At 55.2% G+C, this 27996-nt stretch overlaps 1 protein-coding gene across 2 annotated transcripts; it reads left to right on the top strand.

Annotated features, from left to right (window-relative positions):
* Positions 1–70: 70 nt before the first annotated feature.
* Positions 71–27937, top strand: MIGA2 (mitoguardin 2). Of its 2 annotated transcripts, XM_067743016.1 has the most exons (16): positions 71–153; positions 2629–2868; positions 3758–3968; positions 5785–5897; positions 6817–6934; positions 7362–7471; positions 11582–11699; positions 12672–12772; positions 13373–13488; positions 14442–14514; positions 14667–14753; positions 23454–23552; positions 23793–23927; positions 24690–24743; positions 25672–25788; positions 26007–27937. In XM_067743016.1, exons 2-16 carry the CDS (start codon positions 2773–2775, stop codon positions 26211–26213), a joined length of 1755 nt encoding a protein of 584 aa, XP_067599117.1. In that variant the 5' UTR covers positions 71–153; positions 2629–2772; the 3' UTR covers positions 26214–27937. The 2 variants fall into 2 exon arrangements, with proteins under 2 accessions (XP_067599117.1, XP_067599118.1); XM_067743017.1 differs by lacking the exons at positions 6817–6934; positions 7362–7471.
* The last annotated feature ends 59 nt before the right edge of the window (positions 27938–27996 follow it).

Below are 27996 nucleotides of genomic sequence, written 5' to 3'. Positions count from 1 at the left end.
CACAGAGGCCGGGGCGGTGCAGAGGAGTTCGGCGACACTCATTGGCCAAAGAAAGGTGGGCCCTGCGTGAGGCCACGCCCCCCGTGGCCCCGAGGTTGGTTGCGCGGGCGCCGGAGAAGGAGACGCTGTCCTTCCGCAGCGATGGGATCCTGGGTGAGTGGCGGCGGTCCGGGCTGAGCCCGCGGAGCAGGCGGGCGGCGCGGCAAGGTCCGGGACTGAGGCTTGCAGCGGGCGGGAGCCGTCCCTGAGCGGGGAACTGGGTAGGGTTGCAGGTGTCCCAGCTCAGCCGGACTAGAAGGGCCAGCGTTGGAAAGAGCAGGTACTCGGGCCGTGGGCGGCGCGAGAGGTGGAACGGAAGGTACCCGGTCAGTGGGAAGATGCCGGGCCTGGAACATTGCAGAGATCGGAGCAGGGGCGCAGGTACTGGACCCGCGCTGGGCAAGTACCGGGATGGAAGGACCGGGTGCGCGGGCTGTGGAAGGCGGCGGCAGTGGGCACCTGGACGACCCTCAGGGATATTCCGGGAGTCGGGGCAAGAGAGGAGGGGGCCTGACCAGGGCATGCGCAAGGAATTGTCTGGGATGGAAAGAGCAGATTCTGAAGAAGGGGGTATTGCTGAGGTCCAGCGTGGGAGTGCTCAGTGCCGGTCCTGGTCAGACTGCTGAGGTGTCCCACCGGTGTGGAATGAACCGAGATTGGGCAGAGGGGACATTGCTGGGGTCAAGGCGGCATGAGGGTGCTCAGGCTAGAGTCATTTACGGGGTGGTTCAGGGCAGGGGAGAAGGTGTCCGGGATGGAAAGCGTGGGCATCCAAGCTGAGAGGTTGTGAGTGCCCTGGTGGGGGTGGAACGAGGAGGTTACTGCCCAAGGTTACAGGGCAGGAGAGGTGACTTTCCCAGGTTGGGACGACATTAGGAGTGTCCACGTGGTGGGGGGACATTGCCATGGTCTTGTCATCACAGAGAAGAGGTGCAGGCTTCTCGCATTCAGCCCTGGGTCGTGCCAGGAGGAAGGATGGGGTATGGTTGGGCTGGATCTCGATCCATTCCTGGAGTGAAGCTGTCTTGGGGTGGGTGTCATTACCTGGCACCTGCCACTCTTCCTCAGTCGGGGCAGCAGAGGCTGCTTTTGACTTTCCTGCAGGTAAATGCCAAGCCTTGGGGTCCCCCAGAGCTGAGGTCATATCCCAGCTTGGCCATTTACTCAGTGACCTCGGTAGGCTTGATTACCTTTTGGAGCCCCAGTTTCCCCATCATTGAGATAAACAGTGCTTGCCTTGAGGGTTCTGTGGGTGACTAGACTTAAAACCCTCCATGGAGAGCCTGTTCCAAGCCTGGCCTGTTAAAGTAAGTGCTTGGGAAATAGTAGCCGCTGATCCTCTGATGTTCTTGTCTTCCCTCGTTCGTTCTGAGGCTTGGGCCAAGTTGGGGGTGGTGCTGAGAGAGCTGGCTTGTGACCACTGGAGGTCACATCGCTCAAATTGTAGCCTCCTGGCAGGATGTCCCCTACTCTGCGCGCACGCGCACACACACACACACACACACACACACACACACACCCAGAGCTAACTGATAGGATCATTCATCCTTCCCACTCACTGAGGATAAGCCGTTTCTTGTGCCAGTCCAGTGACTTTGGCCGCCATCCCAGGTAGACAGGGTCCATCTGGCCTTCGTGGTCATTTCGTTTGAAGTCCCAGGAGACCCTGAAGGCCTCCTTGGCCTTGGTGGTGGTGGTCGGGGAGCTCTCTGCAGGATCTTGGGGACTGGGTTATATGTGCTCAAGCCACTTATTCACTGGCCTTGGAATGGGCCGTGGAGTACCCTGGGGGTCTCACAAGGCCCCAGGGGAAAGTTGCCCTTGTAGTCTGTAGTTCTGCTGAGGCTCCCACTTCCTGCTCCATGCCAGATTTGGCGAAAGGGTTGTGTTGAGCACAGGGTCGAAAGTCCGTTAGATCTTGGTCCAAGTCCTGACTCCGCCTGGTACCAGCTGTGTGGCTTTGGACTCCTGACTTAGCTTTTCTGAGCCTCAATTTCCTCGTTGGAAATTGGCAGGGGTGTGGGAGGTAGATCGCATCTACTTCATAGAACTGTAATGATTCAATGAAATAATGTATGTAAGGAACTCTGCACAGAATACCCACATACGGTGTAGTGCTGTTATTATTGGAGGAAATACCCTGCTGTTTTCGTAATACGTCCACAGGAAGTACAACGTTCTTGGTTTTGTGGGAGGTGGAAATGATGCAATGATTCTCACTCAGGGGTCTGACCCTTTAGGGACCTAAGGTTTTTGCTTAGCACGTGGGCCATGGATTTAAAAAGATTGAGAAAGTGTGGTATAAAGCCCCAAGTTTGAGAGCGACCTATCCATCTCCCAGGCCCTGCGTCCTCACTTGGGCTAGCGTGCCAGACACTGCCTTCTCCCAGGGCTCAAGGTGGGCAGAAAGTCTGTGGGGCGTTTGGCTACCTTCCTGCTGGCAGGTGCAGAAGGCGGGGGCCTGGTTCCAGGCCTCGCATTCCACACGTGGGCTTTACTCCCACCTCATCCCCCAGAGCACTCTTGTGTGTGTTTCTTTATGCTCACATGCACACACCCTCGTGTCTGACTTGGTCGTCTGTCTCTCAGCTCTGTGGAGGGACCTTCTGGTATGTGTGTCCCTGTCCTTTCGGGGCGTGGATGGTGCCCGGGACCCAGCCAGCAACCAGTTGAAGACGTTCTCCTTGGAAGCTCTCGGCCCCGAGGGCTCTCGCCTGGGGTGCCAATCCTGCCATGGCGTTCCGGAGGACGGAGGGTGTGTCCATGATCCAGGCCCTGGCCATGACGGTGGCAGAGATCCCTGTGTTCCTTTACACGACGTTTGGGCAGGTAAAGATCGGGGCGGGTTGTGGTCCTGCCCTTTACCTCTCTGGTCCCTGAAACACTGAGCCACTCATCCCAGGGTCCCTCAGCATCCAGGAAAGTTGGGCCCTCGTGATTGCTGTCCCAGGCAATCCTCTTTGAGCAGAGTAAGGAGGACTGGGTTAGGAGTCTGGGGTCCCAAGCCCGGTCTCCACCCCAGGCCTATGTGGACTCTTGACCTCAGTTTCTCAGTTTATAAAAGAGGTCAGTAATGCCTGCCAACTTGAAATGTTTGTGGCCGACCAGTCCTCTTGACACTTCCTGAAGCTCTGCCCTGTGGGATGCAGCCTCGCTCGAGGGGCTCCCAGTCCAGCAGGCAGAGTGAGGGTGGAGCAGGGGAGTGTACAGATGGACCATCGGGTAAAGTGAACGTCATTGTCTTTGAAGAGTGGAGAAGTGGGGTGGGCAGACCTCAGTTCCATTTCTGCCTCTCTGTCACCTTAAGCGTGCGTCCTAACCCGTGTGAGCTTCAGGTGCCTCACCTGGAAAATGATGGGCATTTGGACAGGTAACACAGGTGAAATCCTGGTGCGGTAGCTGGCATAGGTGCTCAGTCGCTGCAGCTGGTAGAATCCTGACCGATGGTGTTGGGGACACCTGCTGGACCCTAGATATGATCTCCTAGCCTTGTCATTTTGCCATCCCCTGTCCCCCTCTTTTACATCTCTGTGGTCCAGGTTTCAGAGGCCAGGGCCCCCAACTCCCACCCCCACAGCCCCCTGCAGGTGGCTGCCTCTCAGTCATTCCTGGTCAGGAGGTATCCCCTGGGGGCCTGATGCGTTCCCTGCCCCTCACGTGTTCCTCAGGGCAGCTCTCCCAGAGAGATGTAACTGGCTGCCTCCCTCTTTTCTTGCAGTCTGCCTTCTCCCAGCTGCGGTTGACACCAGGCCTGAGGAAGGTCCTCTTTGCCACGGCCCTGGGGACTGTGGCCTTGGCCCTGGCCGCCCACCAGCTCAAGAGGCGACGGCGGAAGAAGAAGCAGGTCGGCCCCGAGATGGGAGGCGAGCATCTGGGCACAGCGCCCCTCCCCATCCTCATGGCCAGGAAGGTCCCGTCGGTGAAGAAAGGTAGGTGTGAGGTGGTGGGGAAGGGCCTGACCTGGAGTCGAGTCTCAAGTGGACCCCTATTAGCTGAGATCTTGGGCTAGTGACATCCTGTCTCCAAGCTGAGTCCCTTTCACCTGGGAAGCAAGTCATTGTAAGGATTTGCTGGGTGATGTGGCCGGATGCACATGTCATTGGAAGCGATGGTTCTCATTATCTGAGGACACTTTGGGAGCCCTGGGTCCAGAGTGGGCTGGTGGGGTGCAGCTCCTCCGTCCAGCGATGGAAGTCCCCTGGCTCAGGAGCAGAAAGGGCCAGATGGTTCCTGAGCCTTTTGGTATTCTCACCATCCCCCTCTTTTTCTCTTTGCATACAGTAAGATTCACCCTTTTTTGAGTTTTGACAAACACTTGTAGTCATACAGTCACTACCACAGTCAAGAACTGTTGCTCTCAATCCCCCCAGGCCCTTGGTAGTCAGCCCCTTTCCCCTTCCCCCAGCTCCTGGCAGCCACTGACCTGTTTTGTGTCTGCTGGTGTGGCTTTGAAAGCCTCTTATGGGCCCGTTAATCTTGTAACCCAGTAACCCAGTGTATGCCGTGTACAGATCGCTTTCTAAGGCAAGGAGTCCTCAAAGGCTCTCATGTTGGAAGAAACTTGTTTTAAGGGCAGAATCTCCTTCCGGGCTCTCCTGCCTCCTCGCTCTTCTGAGCTCCCTCTTGAGCGACGTGGTGGGGGGCACGGCTGCTCTCCCTCTGCTGGGGGCCTGACACCCTTCTCTCCCGTCTCCCCCGCCCACACTCAGGCATGGAGCTATCAAAGTGACAATGACTTTTTAAAAAAAAATTTATTTATTTAAATTTATTTTTGGAGGCGTTGGGTCTTCGTTGCTGTGCTCAGGCTTTCTCTAGTTGCGGCGAGCGGGGGCTACTCTTCGTTGCGGTGCACGGGCTTCTTATTGCGGTGGCTTCTCTTGTTGCGGAGCACAGGTTCTAGGCGCGCGGGCTTCGGTAGTTGTGGCACGTGGGCTCCGTAGTTGTGGCTCGTGGGCTCTAGAGCACAGGCTCAGTAGTTGTGGTGCACCGGCTTAGTCGCTCCGCAGCATGTGGCATCTTCCCGGACCAGGGCTCGAACCCATGTCCCCTGCGTTGGCAGGAGGATTCTTAACCACTGCGTCACCAGGGAAGCCCGACAATGACTTTTAATTATGAATTATCATTGCAAAAGGGAAGTTTTTGTCTTTTCAATTGGACAGAGAAGTTTGTAGACCAGTCTAGAACAAGACCACGAGACATGCTGGCACAGCTGGCTTTCCATTCTGCATTGACTCCACTGGAAGCCTGGAGTCGTTTCTGGACTAACCTCTTGCTTGCCTACTTTGTACCAGCACCATCTCTGGTTCCACCTTATTTTGCTTTCCCTACTTTTCTCACTTAAAAGAACCAAACCAAAACAAAACTATGTGTTTTGAAAAGTTGGTACCTCAAGTCCTTTTTCGAAGGAGGAGAATTCCAGATCAGTCAGGCAGTCAACAACACAGGGGAAGCTGAGTCAGGAGGGAGAAGTGGCTGGGCCTCATTCTCAGGCTTAACCCAGCAGATCCAGGCCCCTCCGGGCCAGGCCCTGCGCCGCGTAACGGGGGTACGGAAGTGAGCAGGACAAGGGGCAGGGGCCCAGCCCTCTGCTGCTAGGTGCACGCCCTGGGGGTGCTCTGCTGTCACCCTGACTTAGAAGGTCAGGACAGACTCTCAGGTGAAGACGGGGAGAGGGATCCGGAGCGGGCAGCAGCTGTGCGAAGGCTGGGTGGGGAGCTGGCGTGACCCCTCTCCTGTTCCTCACAGGCTACTCCAGCCGGAGGGTCCAGAGCCCCAGTAGCAAGAGCAACGACACTCTGAGCGGCATCTCCTCCATCGAGCCCAGCAAGCACTCAGGCTCCTCCCACAGCTTGGCCTCGGTGAGGGTAGCAGGGTGCCTGTCACGGCCTTGGGGCTCCGGTCTCTGCCCTCGGGGGCTTCTGGGCTGGTAGGAAGATGGGAGAAGAGGTTCCACCCATTCATTTGTTGGTTCATTCACTCATCCATCCGTGCAGACTTCCAGAGATTATCAGTGATCACTGTGTGCCGGGCACTGGTGAGGGAAAGGTGGATAAATGCAGAAGAGAAGCTGTGATCTCTTGGGGAAGATACTTAGCCATGAAAGTGCATTCATTCATTCATTCATTCATCAGACACTGAGCAAGCACCAGCTTTATGTCAGAGACTACTGGATAGAGAGAGAAATAAGACAAAGAAGTTTATTTTCTCTTGGGGAACGGCTTTGGCTCATTCACTCGTCTAGTTGTTCATTCATCCAGCGAGCACTGAGCCCCAGCTCTGAGCCGGCCACTGCCCTGGGGACCCAGGCATGAGCAGGAGCTGGCTCTGCTCCCGCCTGGGAGGCGGGTGGCTGCTCGTGTGGGAGAGATGCGTGGGTGAGAGCCAGGCCCTGCCGGCCCGTATGTAATGGGTGCACGTTGCGTCCTCCCTATCTCACTTGTAGTGTAGACCCGGAGCAGGGAGGGGGTCATGCCTTTCGGGAGTGGAGCTCAGGGTGGGTTTCGTAGGAGGCTGCAGCTTCCTGGGTTGGGCATTGGCCTCAGTGTTTCCTCCTGCTTTGGCCATTTCTGTGACCCGTCCTCAGGCGCTTGGAGTTGACGGAAGCAGGCTGTGCGGAGGGCTCGCCACTGCGGCCCGGGGCTGTTTTCAGGGATGGTATTGCAGAGGGCACGTGGTGTGTGGTGAGGGGTGGGGGGTGGGGGAGGCTCAGGGGTCCTGCAAAGGGTCCGGGAAGGCCTCATCCCTTATTCTCGGGTTCTTGCGCTACTTGGCACCCAGATGGTAGTGGTGAACTCATCCAGCCCCGTGGCTGCATGCTCGGGGCCATGGGACACCAGAGGGATGGAGGAGTCCGTGACCACCAGCAGCGGCAATGCTGAGAGCCTCTACATGCAAGGTACGGGCCAGGAGGCCGGCCTTGGGCACCCCCTGCCCAGCGCTCACCCCACCCCCGCAGCCGAGGCAGGGTAGTGGGGAGCGTGGCCTCCTCCCGGGAGCCTGGGCTGGGTTTTCTGGGTGCTGCTTTCAACCAGTTCCAAAACCACCCACCCCAGATCCCCGGCTCAATGGTTTCCAGCCATTTCTGGACTGGGCAGAGTCTCCAGGAACAGATCTGGTCTGAATGAAGACCTGCAAGCTAGCCAGCCCTGAAAAAGGGGTCAGGACCTGGTCCACACGGTCCTGGCTGTTCCCATCCTTCCGGGCTCTCCTGCCTCCTCGCTCTTCTGAGCTCCCTCTTGAGCGACGTGGTGGGGGGCACGGCTGCTCTCCCTGTGCTGGGGGCCTTGACACCCTTCTCTCCCGTCTCCCCCGCCCACACTCAGGCATGGAGCTATTTGAGGAAGCTCTGCAGAAGTGGGAGCAGGCGCTGAGCGTGGGGCAGAGGGGGGACGGCCTCCGGAACCCCGAGACCGCTTCAGAGGCGCTGTCCGAGGTAGGCAGTCCTCCCCCGGGTCTCTCCTACCCCCGGCCACCGAGAAGACTGGTGGTGTGGCTGGTGGGGGGCCACGCTTGGGAGGCGTCTAGCAGCGCCGCCTTCTGCCAGCCCATCACGTCCTCCTGGATGGGAGCTTCTGCTTGACCAGGATGTTGACCCAGCTAAATAAGAAAGTTCACGTAAGGTGCATTAGCCCATGCCTGGTACTTGGTAATTACTCAGTAAACCACACTGGTGATTGCAGCCTGATCCTGACTACATAAAGAAAATAAGGGGGACTTCCCTGGTGACGCAATGGTTAAGAATCCGCCTGCCAATGCAGGGGATAGGGGTTCGAGTCCTGGTCTATGAAGACCCCACATGCTGCAGAGCAACTAAGCCCATGTGCCGCAACTACTGAGCCTGCGCTCTGGAGCCTGTGTGCCACTACTACTGAGCCTGCGCACCACTACTACTGAGCCCGTGTGCCGCAACTACTGAGCCTGCGCTCTAGAGCCCATGTTGCCACCACTACTGAGGCCTGCGTGCCTAGAGCCTGCGCTCTGCAACAAGAGAAGCCCCCACTCACTGCAACTAGAGAAAGCCCGCGCGCAACAACAAAGACCCAACACAGCCAAAAAAAAAAAAATGGGGACTTCCCTGGCGGTCCAGTGGGTAAGACCCCACACTTCCACCGCAGGGGGCATGGGTTTGATCCTTGGTCGGGGAACTAAGATCCCGCATGCCCCGTGGCATTCTTGAAGGGCTGGAGGGAAATAGCCTGTGTTCATAGTTGATTGGGTCACACAGCTTTTGTCTTGTCTTTTCTTTATACTTTTTGTTTTTTTTGGTCCAAGTTTTCTATAAGTGAATATTTATCTCAGTATCAGAAAAGAGAGATAAAGTGGAAAAGCCAAAATAAAATTTTTTTTGTGCAAAACACACTAAATATATGTCCTAGGATGAATTGTTTTGTAATAGTTAAAAAAGATGAAAACCTGGAGACTGTAAGTGCCCATCAGTAGGGGTCTGGAATACTAGGCAGCCTTTATGGTGGCGCAGTGGTTAAGAATCTGCCTGCCTGGTGGCGCAGTGGTTAAGAATCCGCCTGCCAACGCAGGGGATACGGGTTTGTGCCCTGGTCCAGGAAGATACCACATGCCGCGGAGCAACTAAGCCCATGCGCCACAACTACTGAGCCTGCGCTCTAGAGCCCGCGAACCACAACTACTGAGCCCATGTGCTGCAGCTACTGAAGCCCGCAGGCCTAGAGCCCGTGCACTACAACGAAGAGTAGCCCCCACTCGCTGCAACTAGAGAAAGCCCGTGTGCAGCAACAAAGACCCAACGCAGCCCCCCCCCCCAAAAAAAAATAAATAAAATAAATAGAAAAAAAGAAGGGACTTCTCTGGCGGTCCAGTGGTTAAGACTCCGTGCTTCCAATGCAAGGTGTGGGGGTGTGATCCCTGGTTGGGGAACTAAGATCCCACAAGTCGTGTGGTGATGCAAAGAAGAAAAATAAAAGGCTGAAGGAAAACTGTATGGGCTGTTAGGTTGCCTTCTCCACTATATTTTATGAAGTGAAAAAAGCAAGGTATAGAATGTGTATAGTGACCCATATCTACATTTTTTTCTATTGAGATGTAGTTGATGTGTAGCATTATGTAAGTTACAGGTATATAACATAGTGATTCATGACCCATGTGTACGTTTTATTTATTTATTTTTATTGAAGTATAGTTGGTTTACAATGTTGTACTAATTTCTGCTGATGTGTACATTTTTAAAAAGACATCCATCCTTGCCTACATATGCCTGTTGGTAACTGCTGGTGTGTATGTGCACTTTTATTTCCCTCTGGACAGATAACACAAGAGATTTTTTTAAAAATATTTATTTATTTATTTATTTTTATATCTTTGGCTGCATCAGGTCTTAGTTGTGGCATGTGGGATCTTTTGTTGTGGCACTCGGGCTTCTCTCTAGTTGTGGTTCGAGGGCTCAGTAGTTGTTGCGTCGTGGGCTTAGTTGCCCTGCAGCATGTGGGATCTTAGTTCCCTGACCAGGGATTGAACCTGTGTCCCCTGCATTGGAAGGTGGATTCTTAACCACTGGACCACCAGGGAAGTCCCCACAGGAGATTGTTAACAGTGATCTATGAGGAGAGGGTCTGCAGGGAAAGGAGGAGAAGGCTTTTCTTGTACTGTTTTGGTCGATGTTTTTTCTCATTCTGGGGGTTGTCTTTACACTTTCCTTTTTTTTTGGCTGCACCTCACGGCTTGCAGAATCTTCGTTCCCCAACCAGGGATCGAACCCGTGCCACCTGCATTGGAAGCGCAGAGTCCTAACCACTGGATGGCCATGGAATTCCCAATCTTTTCACTTTCTCGATGGTGTCCTTTGAAGAACAAAGGTTTTTAATTTTGATGAAGTTCAGTGTATCTAATTTTTCTTTTGTCACTTGTGTCGTATGTAGGAAACCATTCTCTAACCCAAGGTGGCTTCCCAGAGAAAGAGCTGGCAGATCTGCCAAAGATACAAGCCTCTGCTGGCCACACTGAGCAGCGTTACTACGCAAGATGGCCAGCAGGTCTGGCGTCCCATGGGCTCCGCCAGGCTCTAGCTGGGTGCACTGGGCCACATAACCTCCTTGAGTTTTCTGTGTCAAGTGGGGTCATGGCAATCCCTGCCTCAAGGAAGCCCTGAGGCTGAACAGCGAGTTGCCTGTCCAGGGCTAGCGCTCAGTGAAAGGCAGCCATTACAATCTTACTGTCCCCCTCTGACTGCTTCCGCCCCTTTCTCCCAGTGGCCTGAGGCCCGACTTGGCCCTTGTCTCTTCCCCAGGGTCTGGTTACATGTGCTTGCAGGATCTGGCAGCCTCTGTGGAAAACAGGGTCAGGCCTGCCCGTGCCTGGCCCCCTGGCCTAGAAGCTCCTGGGTTCAAAGGAGCAGTGCCCCCATCTCCCCACACCCTGGTGTGGAGGCTGAGGGCAGCGAGGAGGTCACTGAGGCCACAGGCTGTGGTGCCACGGGTGCGATGCCTTCCCAAGTGCACACGGTTAATAGGAACAGTGGGGTTGAACCCAGCTCTTTCTGGGCTCCTAAGTGCCCTCTGATTGTAATAGCCAGCACTTACTGGCCATCACCATGGGCCAGTCTTGTAGGAAGTACTTTATATACCTTATTTCATTCATGTTTTCCCTAAAATCCTAGGAAGTAGGTTCTCTTACTTCAGTTGACAGATAAGAAAACCGAGGCTCAGAATGAGGGAGTTATTTACTCAGGATCACACAGCTCGGAACTGGTGGCGCCAAGGTCTGGACCAGGTCTGCTCGGGTCTAGAGCAGCGCTGTTCAGTAGAAGGTCATGTATCTTATTTAAAATTTTCTGGAGACCACATTAAAAAGCAAAAGGAAATGGGTGAAATGACTTTTTAAATTTTATTTATTTAGTTTTGGCTGCGTTGGGTCTTCATTGCTGTGCGCGGGCTTTCTCTAGTTGCAGCGAGCAGGGGCTACTCTTCGTTGTGGTGCATGGGCTCTAGGCGCGCAGGCTTCAGTAGTTGCGGCACGTGAGCTTAGTAGTTGCGGCTCGCGGGCTCTAGAGCGCAGGCTCAGTAGTTGTGGCGCACGGGCTTCGTTGCTCCGCGGCATGTGGGATCTTCCTGGACCGGGGTTCGAACACGTGTCCACTGCATTGACAGGCGGCTTCTTAACCACTGCGCCACCAGGGAAGCCCTGAAATGAGTTAATAATATATTTTCTATAATCTAGTATATCCAAAATATTGTCATTTCAACATGTAATCAAGATGAAAAATCACTGAGGTATTTCACGTTCTTGTAGTCTTGGGGGTTTTTTTGCGGGGGGATACTAAGTGTTTGAAATTGATGTGTATTTATGCTTATGGCCCATGTCAGGTGGGACTGGCCGAGTCTCAAGTGTGCACTGGCTGTGCGTTGCCGGTGGCTCCTGTGTGGGGCAGCTCAGTCCAGACCTGTGCTTGCTGCTGGGCCTCAGAGCTGTCCCCTGTTTCCCTGGGGGCTGGGCCCCCATCATGGTGAAGGAATGGGCCGTTGGCGTGGGGAGCTTGGGGGGCCTGGGTTGACCGTCATTGTTTTACCCACAGCCAGAGTCACAGCGAAGGGAGTTTGCGGAGAAGCTGGAGTCCCTGCTGCACCGGGCCTACCACCTGCAGGAGGAGTTCGGGTCCACCTTTCCAGCCGACAACATGCTGCTGGACCTCGGTGAGCGGGGCCGGGGCGAATGATCCCCAGGGCCCACGACCTCATCCGATCAGCGCCTCCCTGCACAGACGGGGAAACTGAGTCCCCACAGGCAGGAACAGAATTGGAATGAGGCCCCGGGAGTCCCTGGCCGGTGTGCCTTGCCCCATCCCCTTGGGAGCGGGCTTTTGGGGCTTGTATGTCAATATCTCCCCTGCTGGCTGTTCCAGGTGTTTGGTTTGAGCCCTATTCTGCGGGCACCGGGTGGGCGGAGGGCGGCTCACGTGGAGGTTAGCCTGTGCCGTTGCCCTGCCCATTGAGGTCAAGGGGTGTGACATCACTGAGATGGAATGAAGTTATTCAGCCAAGCAGCCCATGTTCTCCTAGTGCCTGCTGCGTGCCAGACCCTGTGTGGTGACTGTGACCCCCCAGGGCCCTTCCCTGGGGGCTCTCCGCCCCCAGGGGGCAACATCAGACTACTGAGTGTCGGGCTCCCCGGCTCTTCCAGTGATGACACAGGCCCAGTGAGGGCTGGCCAGGGTGACACATCTTCCACTTCTGTCCCCGTCCGAGCAGTCCCACTTCCTCTGGCCTCCCCGTGTGACAGAGAAGGCTGGTGGGGCATTCAGGGCTGTGAACCTTTCCCCAGTCCCCTTGAGTGTCCAGACCCCCTCGCCCTTGAGCGGGTGGGATGGAAGTGCTGAGTGAGGGGCCCTTTGGCATCAGAGGCCGTTTCAGCTTGTCAGAGAGGGGGAGCAACTTGCCCAGGGCCACACAGCACAGCACAGCCTGCCCTCAGAGCTCAGGGCCCACAGGCCTCAGGGTCAGGCGGTGCAGACGTGGCAGGGCCCCTGACGTGAGCACAGAAAATAGGAGCTTTGCTACCATCAGCGTCATTCGTCCAGAATCGGGCGTTGGGTGGCTTGGTGTACATTTAGCTCGATCGTGATTTCAGGAGTCTCAGCTCAGCCCCTCCCTTCCCTCTCTGCCCAGAGCGGACCCTCATGCTGCCCCTGACCGAGGGCTCGCTGCATCTGCGGGCGGACCATGAGGACAGCCTGACCTCGGAGGATTCCTTCTTCTCCGCCACTGAGGTGGCGTGGGTTCGGGGGATGGCTGCGGGGAGAGGGGTGAAGGCCGGGGCTCCCGCGCGGCTCCTTGGCGGGCGAGCACTGGGTTGTGGGAAAGTGAAGGCGTTTCCTCTGATGGGAGCAGAATCTGGAGGTCGCCAATGCTGCTCCCCGGGGGACTCTTCAGTGTTGCTGGAATGGGGAAGCCTGAGAAACCAAGGGGTCGTAGGTCCTATGAGTGAGGGCAGGGGTCCCCGTCCCCAGCAGCTCCAGCCCACGCCGGCCTCTCCCTTCTCCAGACCGAGTGCTCATTGCTTGGTTAGTTTCCTACCATGGCCACGTGTGCCAGGCGGCTGTCCTTTCCTGGGATGGGAGGACATGGGTGTGTGTCCAGTAGATGGTCCCTTTGGGAAGGGCACCCGGTGATGGGGATGCTGAGGGCCAGAGTAGAACCCAAACCCGGGCCTCTGCCCTCAGCCAGCATTCCTGCTGACGTTCCCTCTGAAGTGTTGGCCCCCAGGGCGTACTCCACCAGAAGTCCCCTGGGCAGGTGCCCTTGACCCACCCCAAGGCTCCGCCCCCGCCTGCCAATGCTGCTGACACAGGCTTCCACCCTCTCCCCAGCTCTTTGAGTCCCTGCAGGTTGGAGATTACCCGAGCCCACTCTCCAGGCCTGCCGCCGCCTACGAGGAGGCCCTGCAGCTGGTGAAGGAGGGCAGAGTGCCCTGCCGGACCCTCAGGTGAGCATGGGAGGGAAGGAGGCAGGTGCGGGGTGGGGGGGGCTCTCCCCTTGGAGGAGGCTGGGGAAGCCAGCAGGGCTTGGTGGGGACCCAGCTGAGCCAGGCTGAGGGTGGGATGGTCTGGCCGTGGCTCCTGCCCCAGCTTCGGAGACCCTAGGATGGCCCCGGTACAAGACAGGCAGGTCTAGGTTGACGATGACAATAACTAATTAATATAAGTAATTAAAATAACAATCACTCGTACATGTTCTAAGGGGTCCAATCATGGAAGCACGGTGGGCGCTGTCCCTAAGCCCTGTGTTCTGACACACTCCTTTAAGGAGCCGTCCAGAAGCCAGGCTTTGGAGACAGACAGACCCCGGTTCTCTCCAGGTCTTGCTACTTTGTGGCGTGTGGCCCTGGACAAGTCTCCTGACTTCTCTTAGCCTCAGTCTTCTCCTGTGTGGTATATTGAGGGCTCTTATCCACCTTAAATTAATTGTTCTGTATGATGGTCATGAGTCCCAGATTTAAGTATGTGTGTTTAAAGTTCACTGACTGAAAATGGCCAAAGGCCCCAGCTGAAGCCTTGGGGATTTGGATAAAGTGCCCAAATCAGGGCACCTCTAGCTGCCCCAGAAAGCCCTGCCCTGGCCTTGGGAGCAATTTGGCCATTTTGGTCCTTTGCTAGAGAGGGTCCTTTGCTGGTTGGGGCCTAAAGGAGGCCAGGTCAGCCCGACCCCCAGTGACCACACCTGCCAGGGGCGCCCAGTGCCATCGAGGCAGTCCGTCCTCAGGGAGCATCCTGTCAGCCCCTTCCTCGGGTTTGGGGGAAACTGAGGCCTAGAGGCGGGCAGCCACCTGCCCGAGGTCACACTACCAGGTGGAGGCAGGGCCACCCAGGGCTCCACCCTGACCCCACGGGGGTGTCGCTGGCTGGGGCCCAGGTGCTGTGACTGTGCGCTTCCCCTCAGGACAGAACTGCTGGGCTGCTACAGTGACCAGGACTTTCTGGCCAAGCTGCATTGTGTGCGGCAAGCCTTCGAGGTGGGTGCGGTCTGGGCATGCTGGGGGGATGGGGGCAATCAAGCAGGCTCCTCTGCGTGGATGGCCACCTGCCCAGCCCACGGTGCTGCCCTGTCCACGGCTTGGGGGGGCCGCCAGCCTGTCAGCTCACCGCCTCCCTCCTCACCCCTTAGGGCCTCCTGGAGGACAAGAGTCACCAGTATTTCTTCGGCGAGGTTGGCCGGCAGATGGTGACGGGCCTGATGACCAAGGCTGAGAAGGTAGCAGGGAGTGGGGGGCTCTCTTTTCGGCTCTTCTTCCCCCTGCGTTGTTTGTTTTTTGTATCTTTCTAACTTTTATTTAGTTCTGTTAAAAAAAAAAAAGAAAAAGAAAAAACCCAATCTAAAACCGAGCTGACGAGCTCTCACTTCATCCTGCAGGCCATAGGAGAGCAGGGAAAGGGTTGGGGTGTTTTTGCTCCCTGTGCTAATTCTGAAAAATACGGATCTGTCTTGCCTCTTATTTCTGATTACAGCATGACGCAGTTTTACAAAGTTCGCCGATTATGAGATGCAAACCGTACAGGGTCTCCGGGAATCGCACTTGCCAGGGGAACCCCACTTGCGCACGTTCTAATATATGTCCTCCTACCTGGTTCCATAGACTCTAATCTTTGAACATTGTAGTTTAACTTCCGAAGCTTGGTTTGTGTTCTACGGGCTGTTCTGCAGCTTTATTTTGTTCTGTAAGAGTCCATCTCGTCCATCTTTCCGTGTCAGTAGATGGACCAGTTGTGTAGTATTGTGTCGGGCGGGTCGGCTCTGGTCCTCCCAGGGACGGACATTTGGGTTGTGTCTGACTTTTCCAGAATCACAGACACCGCTATTATACTCAGTCTGTTTATAATCAGTCCTCTTTCGGTACCGGTGGGATTTTCTGTGGGGCAAAGCCCAGGTGTGGCAAAGGCCGTGTCTTGGGCACAGATGTTTCCAAGGCTGGCAGATCTTGCCCGTTTACCCTCCGAAATGCCTTAACAACTTGAGCCCCTCTCGGCAGTATAAGGCTGTGTCTCCGTACATCTTGGCCAATACTGGATATCAGTACAGGCATACCTCGTTTCATTGTGTGTCTTTTGGCTTCATTGTGCTTTTTTTTACAAGTTGAAGGTTTGTGGCCACCCTGTGTCGAGTAGGTCTGTTGGTGCCATTTTTCCAGTAGCATTGGCTCACTTCATGTCTCTGTCACATTCTGGTGATTCTCGCCATTTTTCAAACTTTTTAATCACTATTGTATTTGTTATGGTGATCAGTGATCTTTGATGTTACTGTTGTAATTTTTTTTATTATTAATTTTTATTGCAGTATGGTTGCTTTACAGTGTTATGTTAGCCTCCACTGCACAACAAAATGAATCAGCCAGGGCTTCCCTGGTGGCGCAGTGGTTGAGAGGCCGCCTGCCGATGCAGGGGACGCGAGTTCATGCCCCAGTCTGGGAAGATCCCACATGCCGCGGAGCGGCTGGGCCCGTGAGCCGTGGCCGCTGAGCCTGCGCGTCCGGAGCCTGTGCTCCGCAACGGGAGAGGCCACAACAGTGAGAGGCCCGTGTACTGCAAAAAAAAAAAAAAAAAAAAAAGAATCAGCCATACACAGACGGATATCCCCTCCCTTTTGGACTTGCCTCCCATTTAGGTCACCACAGTGCCTTAGGTAGAGTTCCCTGTGCTATGCAGTATGTTCCCATCAGTTGTCTATTTTATACTTAGTATCAATAATGTATATGTGTCAATCCCAGTCTCCCAGTTCCTCCCACCCCACCCCACCCCTTTCCCCCTTGGTATCCGTACATTTGTTCTCTACATCTGTGTCTCTATTTCTGCTTTGCAGATAAGATCATCTGTACCATTTTTCTAGATTCCACATATTCGCATTATTATATGATATTTGCTTTTCTCTTTCGGACTTAACTTCACTCTGTATGACACTCTCTAGGTCCATCCACGTCCATTGTAATTGTTTTGGGGTGCCACAAACCACACCCATACAAGACAGCGAACTTAATCAATAAATGTTGGGTGTGTTCTGACTGCTCCACCGACTGGCTTTCCCCTGTCTCTCTCCCTCTCCTTGGCCTCCTATTCCCTGAGACACCACAGTATTGAAATTAGGCCAATTCATAACCCCACAATGACCTCTAAGTTTTCAAATAAAAGGAAGAGTCGCATGTCTCGCACTTTAAATCAAAAGCTAGAAATGGTTAAGCTTAGTGAGGAGGGCATGTTGAAAGCTGAGACAGGCCAAAAGCTAGGCCTCTTGTGCCAAACAGTTAGCCAAGCTGAGAACGCAGAGGAAAAGTTTTGAAGGCGATTAAGTGAACACATGACAGTGAACATGAATGATAAGAAGGCAAAACAGCCTTATTGCTGATACAGAGAAGGTTCGAGTGGCCTGGATAGAAGATCAAACCAGCCACAACATTCCCTTAGACCAAAGCCTCATCCAGAGCAAGGCCCTGACTCTCCTCAATTCTGTGAAGGCTGAGAGAGGCGAGGAAGCTGCAGAAGGAAAGTTTGAAGCTGACAGAGGTTGGCTCATGAGGTTTAAGGAGAGACGCCGTCTCATAACATAAAAGTACAAGGTGAAACAGTTAAGTGTGGATGAATTAATCAAGGTACTACACTAAACAACAGATCTTCAGTGTAGACGAACTAGCCTTCTATTGGAAGAGGGTGTCATCTAGGACTTTCATTGTTCGAGTGGAGAAGTCAATGCCTGGCTTCAGAAGACAGCCTGGGGCTTCCCTGGTGGCGCAGTGGTTGAGAGTCCGCCTGCCGATGCAGGGGACACGTGTTCGTGCCCCAGTCCGGGAGGATCCCACATGCTGCGGAGCGGCTGGGCCCGTGAGCCGTGGCCGCTGAGCCTGCGCGTCCGGAGCCTGTGCTCCGCAACGGGAGAGGCCACAACAGTGAGAGGCCCGCGTACCGCAAAAAAACAAAAAAAAAAAGAATTATGCTAAATCTACCCTGACTGTTCTCTATAAATGGAACAGCAAAGCCTGGATGACAGCACATCCGTTTACAACATGGTTTACTGTTGAGACCCACTGCCCAGGAAAAAAGATTCCTTTTAAAATATTACTGCTCATTGACAATGCACCTGGTCACCCAAGGTGGATGGAGATGTACAAGATTGATGTTTTCATGCCTGCTAACACAACATCCGTTCTGTAGCCCGTGGATCAAAGAATCATTTTTGACTTTCAAGTCTTATTATTTAAGAAATACCTTTTGTAAGGTTACAGCTGCCATAGATAGTGATTCTTCTGGTGGATCTGGGCAGAGTAAATTGAAAACCTGGAAAGAATTCACCATTTTGGTTGCCATTAAGAACACTTGTGATTAGTGGGAAGAAGTCAAAATATCGACATTAACGAGAGTTTGGAAGAAGTTGATTTCAGCCCTCCTGGATGACTTTGAGGGGTTCAAGACTTCAGTGGAGGAGGTAACGGCATGTGTGGTGGAAATAGCAGGAGAACTAGAATGAGAAGTGGAGCCTGAAGATGTGACTGAATTGCTGCAACCTCATGATAAAACTTGAATGGATGAGGAATTGCTTCTTATGGATGAGCAAAGAAAGTGGTTTCTCAAGATGGAATCTACTCTTGTTGAAGATGCTGTGAAGATTGTTGAAATGACAACAAAGGATTTAGAATATTACATACACATAGTTGACGAAGCAGCAACAGGGTTTGAGAGGATTGACTCCAATTTTGAAAGGAGTTCTGTGGGTAAAATGCCATCAAACAGCACTGCGCGCTACAGGGAAATCGTTTGTGAAAGGAAGAGTCAGTAGATGTGGCAAACTTCATTGTTGTCTTTTTCTTTTTTAAAATTAATTAATTAATTTTTTTGTTTGCGTTGGGTCTGTTGCTGTGCGCGGGCTTTTCTCTAGTTGTGAGCGGGGGCTACTCTTCATTGCGGTTTGCTGGCTTCTCACTGCGGTGGCTTCTCTTGTTGCGGAGCACGGGCTCTAGGCGCGCGGGCTCAGTAGTTGTGGCTTGCGAGCTCTAGAGCGCAGGCTCAGTAGTTGTGGCGCACGGGCTTAGTTGCTCCATGGCATGTGGGATCCTCCCGGAGCAGGGCTCGAGCCCATGTCCCCTGCATTGGCAGGCGGAACCTTAACCACTGCGCCACCAGGGAAGCCCCACTGTTGTCTTATTTTTAAGAAATTGCCGCAGCCATCCCAGCCTTCAGCAACTACCACCCTGATCAGTCAGCAGCCATCAACATGGAGGCAGGACCTTCCACCAACGCAAAGATTATGACTCACCAATGGCTCAGATGATGGTTAGTGTTTTTTAGCAATAAAGCATTTTGGAATTAAGGTATGTACGTTGTCTTATTAGACATAATGCTATTGCACACTTAATACACTACAGTGTAGTATAAACATAACGTTTATACACACTGGGAAACCAAAAAAATCCATGCAGCTTGCTTTATTCACTGTGTTGGGATGGTCTGGAACCAGACCTGCAGTCTCAACGAGGCCTGCCTGTCATTTTTTTTTAATATTTATTTATGTATGTATGTATTTATTTGGTTGTGCTGGGTCTTAGTTGCGGCAGGTGGGCTCCTTAGTTGCGGCTCCAGGGCTCCTTAGTTGTGGCATGCGAATTCTTAGTTGCGGCATGCATGTGGGATCTAGTTCCCTGATCGGGGATTGAACCTGGACCCCCTGCATTGGGAGCGTGGAGTCTTAACCACTGCACCACCAGAGAAGTCCCTGTAATCTTTTTCATCTTTGTTTCATCCATTACTTTATGTTTGTTGGATTATTAACAAGGTTGCATACATTCTCATGTTTATTTGGCCGCTTGTGTTTCTTTTTTTTTTTTTTTTTGATGGGTTTGAGCAAAGCTCTTGAACCCGCCTCTTTGCTCTGAGTCCTTCCTCCTCATGGGCTGGGCGTAATGTGAGGTAATGGTTCTGAAATGTCACCTCTAACACATCACCCAACTGCTTAAAACCCACCCTCGCTCCCACTGCCCTTGGTGTAAAGACCAAGCTCTGCTCTGTGGCCTCAGGGCTTCTGGTGCTCACAGACTTCCTCCCTGATCTGGCCTCTTCAGATGCTGGTTGCTCAGCACCTGGAACGCTGTTCCTCAACTCTTTTTGTTGTCGTTAGTTACCTTGTTGTAAAATACGCACATAAGAGTATCAAAAGGTAGGATGTGTACTTCCCTGGTGGCGCAGTGGTTAAGAATCTGCCTGCCAATGCGGAGGACACGGGTTTGAGCCCTGGCCCAGGAAGATCCCACATGCTGCGGAGCAACTAAGCCGGTGCGCCACAACTACTGAGCCTGTGCTCTAGAGCCCACGAGCCACAACTACCGAAGCCTGCGTGCCACAACTACTGAAGCCTGCGTGCCTAGGGCCCATGCTCCGTGACAAGAGAAGCCACTGCAATGAAGAGCAGCTCCCACTTGCTGCAACTAGAGAAAGCCCGCGTGCAGCAACGAGGGCCCAACGCAGCCAAAAATAAATAAATTTTTTTTAAAAAGTAGGATTTGGGCTTCCCTGGTGGTGCAGTGGTTGGGAGTCCACCTGCCGATGCAGGGGACACGGGTTCGTGCCCCGGTCCGGTAGGATCCCACATGCTGCAGAGCGGCTAGGCCCGTGAGCCATGGCCACTGAGCCTGTGCGTCCGGAGCCTGTGCTCCGCAATGGGAGAGGCCACAACAGTGAGAGGCCCGTATAACGCCAAAAAAATAAAAAATAAAAAATAAAAAAATAATAAATAAATAAATAAAAAGTAGGATTTAATGAATGGAAAGATGAACCCCTGTGTACCAGCCCCCAGGGTAGAAGGTGGAACACATTACCAGTATCTTGAAGTCCCTGTCCCACTCCCTCCTTCTCTTCCTTGGTCACCTGCCTTCTGAATCCCAGCTCTTTCCCCAGGAGAACCTCACCTGACTTGTCCCCTGGGTCCCGAGAGCCCTTGGGCTCATCCTGCCCAGTATGGCCCCATCACCCTGCATCCTCATTCCTACGAGGGCCAGAAGCCCCGCTCTTCTGGCACAGGTGTGTGCCCAGCCCAGGGCCTGGCACAGGGCAGCTGCTCCATGAACGTGAATACTGTTGGCTCTGCGTATCCATGGGTTCCACGTCTGCAGGTTCTGCATCTGTGGGTCCAACCAACCTCAGACTGAAAAATACTAAAAAAAAAAAAATCCAGAAAATTCCAGAAGGCAAAAACTTGGATTTGCCATGCACCAGCAAATTATTTATTTAGCCTTTACGTTGTACTAGGTGTTACAAGTAATCTAGAGATGATTTAAGGTGCAGGGGAGGACGTGCTTAGGTTATATGCAAATACTGTGCCCTTTTATAAAAGGGATTTGAGCATCTAGATTTGGTACCTGCAAAGGTCCTGGACCTAATCTTTTGCAGATTCTGAGGGACTCATTATCCTCCCAGCAGCTGCCGTTTGCCGAGCAGCACAGCGAGCCTGGTGCTTCACTCACATTTCGTCACCTCCGGTAGCTCATTTGATCCTGATGTCTCCATCTGCTCGGCCGAAAAGGAAAGTGAGCCTGGGGAGGTAGAGGGGCTTGCCCGGTCACTAAGCAAGGTTAGGGTGGAGCCGGGATTTGAACCCCAGTCAGCCTGAGCCCAGCCATGCCCTTAGCCTGTTCTTTGTGGCCTCCCCAGGAGGGTGAAAGGACGAACAAGTGAAGAAGGGCAAGTGAGGCTACAGCAGGTGTCAGGGGCTTTAGTGGATGGCCGATTTCTGCGGGTGCTCCCAGAAGGGCCCAGAGGCTCGGCTTTTTTCTCTCTGGCCTCTGCACCACTACAGGACTTGGCTTGATTTTATTTATTTATTTATTATTTATTTGTTTGTTTGTTTATCGGCCGCATTGGGTCTTCATTGCTGCATACGGGCTTCTCTTTGTAGTGGTTTCTCTTGTTGCGGAGCACGGGCTTTAGGTGCGCAGGCTTCAGTAGTTGTGGCGTGTGGGCTCAGTCATTGTGGCTCGAAGGCTCAGTAGTTGTGGCTCAGGGGCTCTAGAGCACAGGCTCAGTAGCTCTGTGACATGTCATGTGGGATCTTCCCGGACCAGGGATTGAACCCCTGTCCCCTGCATTGGCAGGTGGATTCTTAACCACTGCGCCACCAGGGAAGTCCTTGGCTTGATTTTGATTAAGAAATCAAGAAGAGGCTCGGCTGGCTATCTAGCAGCTCTTGAGCGCCAGACCCCACTCCCAGCCCTGGACTGAGTGGTAACTGACAGCCCTATCAGGTTTTTCTAGGCAGCAGAGCTGCGGTGGCCTCTGTCTGGGAAGACGCCAGCCCCTGCACACACCAGGCTCTGGAACTGTGGAATCAGGCCGCCTCCTTGCTATGCCTGGGGCCAGACGTGAAGCCTCCCCAAGCCTCAGTCCCCTACTGTGTAGATGGGCGTGTCCTGGGGATGTCACGAGCTGATGCCAGCGGCCATCAAAAGTGTCAGCAAGGGCCAGCCCACATCTTCAGCTTCGTTGTCAACTTTTACATATGAGGAAACTGAAGCTCGGGGAGGTTAAGGCACAGCCCAGGGTCATCCTAGCAAATTCTCTTTAAAACTTAATGAAAATAGTTTTAAAAGAGTATAAAAATGGGAGTTCCCTGGCGGCCTAGTGGTTAGGATTCCAGGCTTTCACTGCCATGGCCCGGGTTCAACGCCCAGTCGGGGAACTAAGATCCTACAAGCTGTGTGGCATGGCCAAAAAAAAAAGAAAGAAAAGATTATAAAAATGACTCATGCTGGGCTTCCCTGGTGGCGCAGTGGTTGAGAGTCTGCCTGCTGATGCAGGGGACACGGGTTCGTGCCCCGGTCCGGGAAGATCCCACATGCCGCGGAGCGGCTAGGCCCGTGAGCCATGGCTGCTGAGCCTGCGCGTCCGGAGCCTGTGCTCCGCAACGGGAGAGGCCACAGCAGTGAGAGGCCCGCGTACCGCAAAAAAAAAAAAAAGTAACAGGAAAGTCAAAATGTCAAAATCTCAGAGCATCAGAAAAAAAAAAAAAAAGACTCATGCTAATTGTAGAAAAAACTAAGATGATGCAAAAAAATTGTCCCCAACGCCACCCTGTTCACATTTTGGTGAACATCCATCCAGTGCCCCCTCTGCCTGTGGTTCTTATAAATGGCATCAACCTGCCCCTGCTGCTCTGTGTCAGTTCCACTCTGCCAGGCTCTTGGGCACATCAATGATCTGAAGCCTCAGGATTCATATCTGTAAAATGGGCACAATATTGGACCATCCCTCATAGGACTGTATGAATTAAATGAGTTGATCCACGTTAGATCAGCCCTGGCACGTACTAGCTTTCCACGTCTGTGAATTACATCTGTGTCTGCAAACTTTGTCGTAAGCCCCAGCTAAGCCTCCCAGTCCCAGAGAGTGAAGAATTCCTCCTGTGTGCTGACCATCTCCGTTCCTGGCAGCATTAGTCCTATACACTATTTATTGCCTGATTGTGTTACACAAACGAGCTTATTGACTCCCCCAGAGTAGCCCCAAGTGTGGGGCTGTAGCTTCTCCCGTTTCACCAGTGAGGTCGATGATTGCGGAGATCTGAAACTTTGGCGGCTGGCTCGACCTCACACCCTTGCGCATCCTTCCAAAGCGAGTGCCTTCTGTGGCATGTGCACATCTTTTGGAAGGCGGTCCGTTGCTCAGTGACGAGCTGGTGTGAGACATTGCTGGGCGCCCCTGGTGTTGCATCCCTCCGGGACGTGCCCTGGGCGCCGCAGAGGTGTGTGGAGGCGGGCACAGGACACTTCCTGCCCCATTCTCTCCATGACTGCTACTCAGGGATTGGCCTCGGCCCAGCCTTGGTGTGTCCCTCTTGCACAGGCCAGCTTGCCCCTGTGGGTCCAGTCCAGCTGCGTCTTGGGGCCTCTCCCACGGCCAAAACAAGCTCTGCTTCTCCCCCCAGAGCCCCAAAGGCTTCCTGGAGAGCTACGAGGAGATGCTGAGCTATGCCCTGCGGCCGGAGACCTGGGCCACCACGCGGCTGGAGCTGGAGGGCCGAGGGGTGAGTTGTTTGTGCTGAGCCTCGGTGTCCTGGGGTTCCCTGCACCTGAGCTCCTCGAACCGGGTGGAGGTGCCTGTAGGAGCCCTGCCTTGATTCCGAGGCTCTGAGATGGCTCCGTGGCTGCGAGAAGCCCCCATTCCTGCCCTGCCTGCCCCAGGCCCCTCCTCACACCGCCTGGTGTGCCTGCTCAGCCCGGTGTCCCCACCCGCTCTGCCCTCAGAGCACTGCTGCCCCCCGCAGGTGGTGTGCATGAGCTTCTTCGACATCGTGCTGGACTTCATCCTCATGGACGCCTTCGAGGACCTGGAAAACCCCCCGTCCTCGGTGCTCGCCGTCCTGAGGAACCGCTGGCTGTCAGACAGCTTCAAGGAGACGGTGCGTGGCCGCCCCACTCCCAGGCACACACACGCTCACGTGACCCCACGCGTGCGCCTGGGCACCAAGGCTGGCTCCCCACCCATCAGGGAGCAGTCACGCCACTGGGATGCTGCCCGCCGCTGTGATCCAGGGCTGCTGGGCACACCAGTCCCCTGCCCTGGAGAACTTCCCACAGGATCCCCTTGCTCTCCTCTGACCAGTGTAGCACGGAGGGACGTGCACTTCCCTTCTGCACTGTGGTTTCACTTAGGCAGTCTACTCATTTCTGGGCTGCCATTCATTCTGTTCCATTTGAATGCATTAAATAAGTTAAAATACGGGGGAAAGAAAAAAGGGGTACAGCAGGAGAGCATTGAGCACAGGGCCCCTGCAGGGTGGCCGTGCTGTGTGCCATGGGGGTGGTCTGGAGAGGGGTGGGGCGGGTCTTTTACAGGCAGTAACCATGGATCCCCACAGTCACTGAGTGAGGTGGGGCTGCTGAGTCACGGCCATTTCACAGAGGAGGAATCTGAGGCCCAGAGAAGACTGGTGGCTAGTCCAGGGAGCCGCCCAGTAAGGGTTAGAGTAGGATTCAGATTCAGGTGCGCCTGACTCCTAATTGAGGGCAGGGAGACGACAGAGCTCAGACAGCCGTCCCTATCTCCCTGCTTGGGGTGGGATGAGCTGGGGGTAAGGGCCTGGTCCTGGACTGGGGGTGGCTAGCGGCTGCCGGCCCGGCCTGTTAGTCTGACCCCCCGGGGGTTCCCATCTTTGATTTAGGCCCTGGCCACTGCTTGCTGGTCTGTCCTGAAAGCCAAGAGGAGGCTGCTGATGGTGAGTGAGCTGACAGGGCCCCTGGGGAGCGCCACGTGGGGGCCTTGGGTGTGGTGCCTAGCTCAGTTGACCCTGCCTTTGGTGTGTGCTGGACCCCGGTCTAGGGGCAGGACGTGTGGGCTGGGCAGAGGAATGGGGCTCGTGCAGGGAGGTCTTACTGAGCCCCCAGGCCCTGCTGCACCTTTTGGCCTTTGTCACAGCACCGGCCCCCTGTCCTGCCATTACTGCTCCCTTGACCAGGAGGGCCTCAAAGGCACACGTAGATCTGTTTCATCTTCCCACCCAGGGCGCATCACAGAGCAGGCCACTGTGAAACGTCAAAGGAATCAAAAGCGGGGAAAGGGTGTCTTCAGAGGGAGGAAGGGCACGTGCAGAGCAGTGGTGGTTGGCTTGGCGGAGGGGTCTCGGCGGGGCAGGCAGAGCCTCCCTCCCGCCCATCGGGCTGCATTACCTGCTCTCCCAGGCGGCGACCGGCTGCACTCTCCGGGCTGCTGCGATCCACTGTTCCCCTCTGCCAGCCCGGCTCTGCTGCCCAGCTGATACCATCTGCCACTGCCACATGCTCTGGGCACTTCCTGTGCTGAGCGCACCCCGGGCCGCTCACGCAGCCCTCACCACAGCCCCAAGGTTGCCCCTATTCTGCAGAGGTGAAAACCAGGGCTTCGAAAGCCCCAGTCATGGGAGTTCCCTGGCAGTCCAGTGGTTAGGACTCGGCGCTTTCACTGCCAGGGCCTGGGTTCAATCCCTAGTCGGGGAACTAAGATCCTGTGAGCCGCGTGGTGTGGCCAAAAAAACCAAAAAGCCCCAGTCACCTGCCCGGCATCACCTAGCAAGGACAGTAAAGAAGCCCCGGCTCTTAATACGACCCCAGGGCCTGGCTGCCTCACCCTGCCTGGGTCCCAGCCCTCAGCCTTGCCACCCTCCACAGGTGCCTGATGGCTTCATCTCCCATTTCTACTCCGTATCGGAGCACGTTAGCCCCGTCCTAGCCTTCGGTTTCCTCGGACCCAAGCCTCAGCTCTCTGAAGTCTGTGCTTTCTTTAAGGTAAACAGGGAGCTCCATGTCTGAGAGCTTGTGCTCCTTCCACTGGGAGCCTGACCTGGGTGGGTCCAGAGGAAGCCCCGGGAGGGCAGGAGCTGAGGACAGAAGGGGCTGGGTCAGGGCTCCAGTGGTGAAGGAAGAGGCTTTGGGTGGCCCGGACGACCTCAGCGCGGGGGGTGCAGGGGCCCCGGCCCAGGCCCAACACCCGCCCTCTCCCCCAGCACCAGATCGTGCAGTACCTGAGGGACATGTTCGACCTGGACAATGTGCGCTACACATCGGTGCCGGCGCTGGCGGACGACATCCTTCAGCTGTCCCGGCGCCGCAGCGAGATCCTGCTCGGCTACCTGGGGGCGCCGGTGGCCAGCAGCATTGGCCTGAACGGTGTGCTGCCCCGAGATAACGGGCCCCCAGAGGAGCTGCAGTAGCGGTGGGTGTGGACCGGCAGGAGTGGCTGGCTGGTCCTCATTCACGTGGCTGATGGCAGAGAGAAGGCCTTGGGGTTGGCATTGGAGGCCTGGGTGTCTGGCCGTCAGCAGTGGCAGAGCCCAGGCCATGGTGGCCAAGGGTGCTCGCCCCTGACCTCGCCCCCACCCCAACCTCCATCACCTGGAATCCCCGAGGCCCAGGGGATAAACTTCCTCTGAGCGGCGTGGAGCCCCGAGGGGCCCGCCTCAGCTGTTCGTGGGAAAGCAGAGGCTGGACCAGTGGCCAGTGGGGCCTGAGGGATTGTGAGGAGAATCAGGACAGGCAGAGATGGGATGCCCCGGGGGTGGGTGCCCAAAACCCCCTGCCACCCCAGGGCTGCTGAGTGGGGCTGGGAGGGTGGAGGTGAAAGAGGGGGTGGCCGGGCGCTGCAGTGGAGGAACCTGGGCTGGACAGTCTCAGATCCAGGCATCTGCCCGGCCAGTCCTGACGGCCTGCTGCCACCCGAGAGAATGTGCTGCTCCAGAGATGGGAGGGTGGGAGCCACAGAGTGTGGCCGGGGGGCACCTTGGTGGGCGGCGGGCCCGGGCCATCCAGAGGCGGGCCCGCTATCCTTGCGTTCACGTCAGGGCGGGGACCAGGCCCTTGAACAAACCCAAGCACTGAACCGGGACAGCGTCCTCTGACATACCCTGGCCCTGCCAAAGGCCGTCACTTCTCCTCCCACCTACCTCTGCCACCACCAAAGACGGAGGAGGTGGGGCTGGTCCCCTCGCCCCTGCCCCACCCTCTGTGAGCCCGGAACTCCCCGGCTGGTGCTAGGCACTGAGCTGGAGGCTCTGACCACGGGTCACCAGGAGCAGGGCCCCTGGAGTGAGGGGGCCCAGGGGCCACATCAGGGGAGGTTAGAGGATGTAGGCGGCTGGACCAGCATCAGGACAAGAAACTTGCCTGGCACTTTGCCTTCAACTCGATGACAAATGCTCTCAAGCCGTGTAGAGCCCGCCTCCCCGCTGGTCCTGCAGAGGAAGGCCGGCCGGCATTTGTAGACTCACTTCTCTTACAGTGTTTTCACCTGAGGCGGGATGGGCTCTTTTATTTATTGCCTTAACACTTTATTTTGAGGTCGGCCCCTTTCCAGGTGGAGAGGCCTACAAGAGAAACAGACTCTTGGTTCTCCACACTCTGGAGTTGGGACTGGCTCAGACGGCGGGGGTGGGCACCCTCCCCTGAATGGCAGAGGGGTCCGGGGCGGGAGGTGGTCTGGCCCTTGGGGGCGGGAAGGAGGGGGGATGGGAGAGGGCCCACTATCTCTGAGCCCAGTCCCTCCCCCACGTGGTCCCTCCTGCCTCCCAGACTGTAGGACCGCTGTACACTAACTGTGCTTCTGGCTGCAAACCCACTTCTCTGGAGTCCCTGCCCTGGACGGAGCAGCCTCCTGGGTGGGAAGGACCTGGGCAGCCCCTCCCTCCTGACATTCCGTTCATTTGCACTTCCCCGCGCTGTGAATGTAATCTTGGGCCTGGGCCCCGCCCCCCCCCCCCCCCCCCGGCTGCTCTGATTCGCTCCCAGAAATGCACACAGAAGCGGCATTTTCATTCTGTCTTTGTTTACACGTCCACGCACTGCCTCCCGCACTTGATTTGTTGCAGCTCCCCACTTTTGTACGGTAGGGCGTGTGCACGTTGACTCAGAGTCAAATAAATGATTTAATGATTTCCTTCCACACTGCCGTGCACGTGTGGCTGTTGCTTCCTGGGGGCCTGCTCTTTGGGGTGCAGTTTG

The sequence above is a fragment of the Pseudorca crassidens genome, chromosome 7 (assembly GCF_039906515.1).
Source record: "Pseudorca crassidens isolate mPseCra1 chromosome 7, mPseCra1.hap1, whole genome shotgun sequence".
Taxonomy (NCBI): Eukaryota; Metazoa; Chordata; class Mammalia; order Artiodactyla; family Delphinidae; genus Pseudorca; species Pseudorca crassidens.
This window is presented reverse-complemented; position numbering and strand designations above follow the sequence as displayed.

What these genes read in the sequence shown, in the direction of transcription:
- MIGA2 (XM_067743016.1), top strand. Translation starts at nt 2,773, where the DNA reads ATGGCGTTCCGGAGGACGGAGGGTGTGTCCATGATCCAGGCCCTGGCC. An exon ending in CTTCAGAGGCGCTGTCCGAG is followed by an intron (nt 7,472 to 11,581) that starts GTAGGCAGTCCT and finishes TTTTACCCACAG; the next exon opens with CCAGAGTCACAGCGAAGGGA. An exon ending in TGATGACCAAGGCTGAGAAG is followed by an intron (nt 14,754 to 23,453) that starts GTAGCAGGGAGT and finishes TTCTCCCCCCAG; the next exon opens with AGCCCCAAAGGCTTCCTGGA.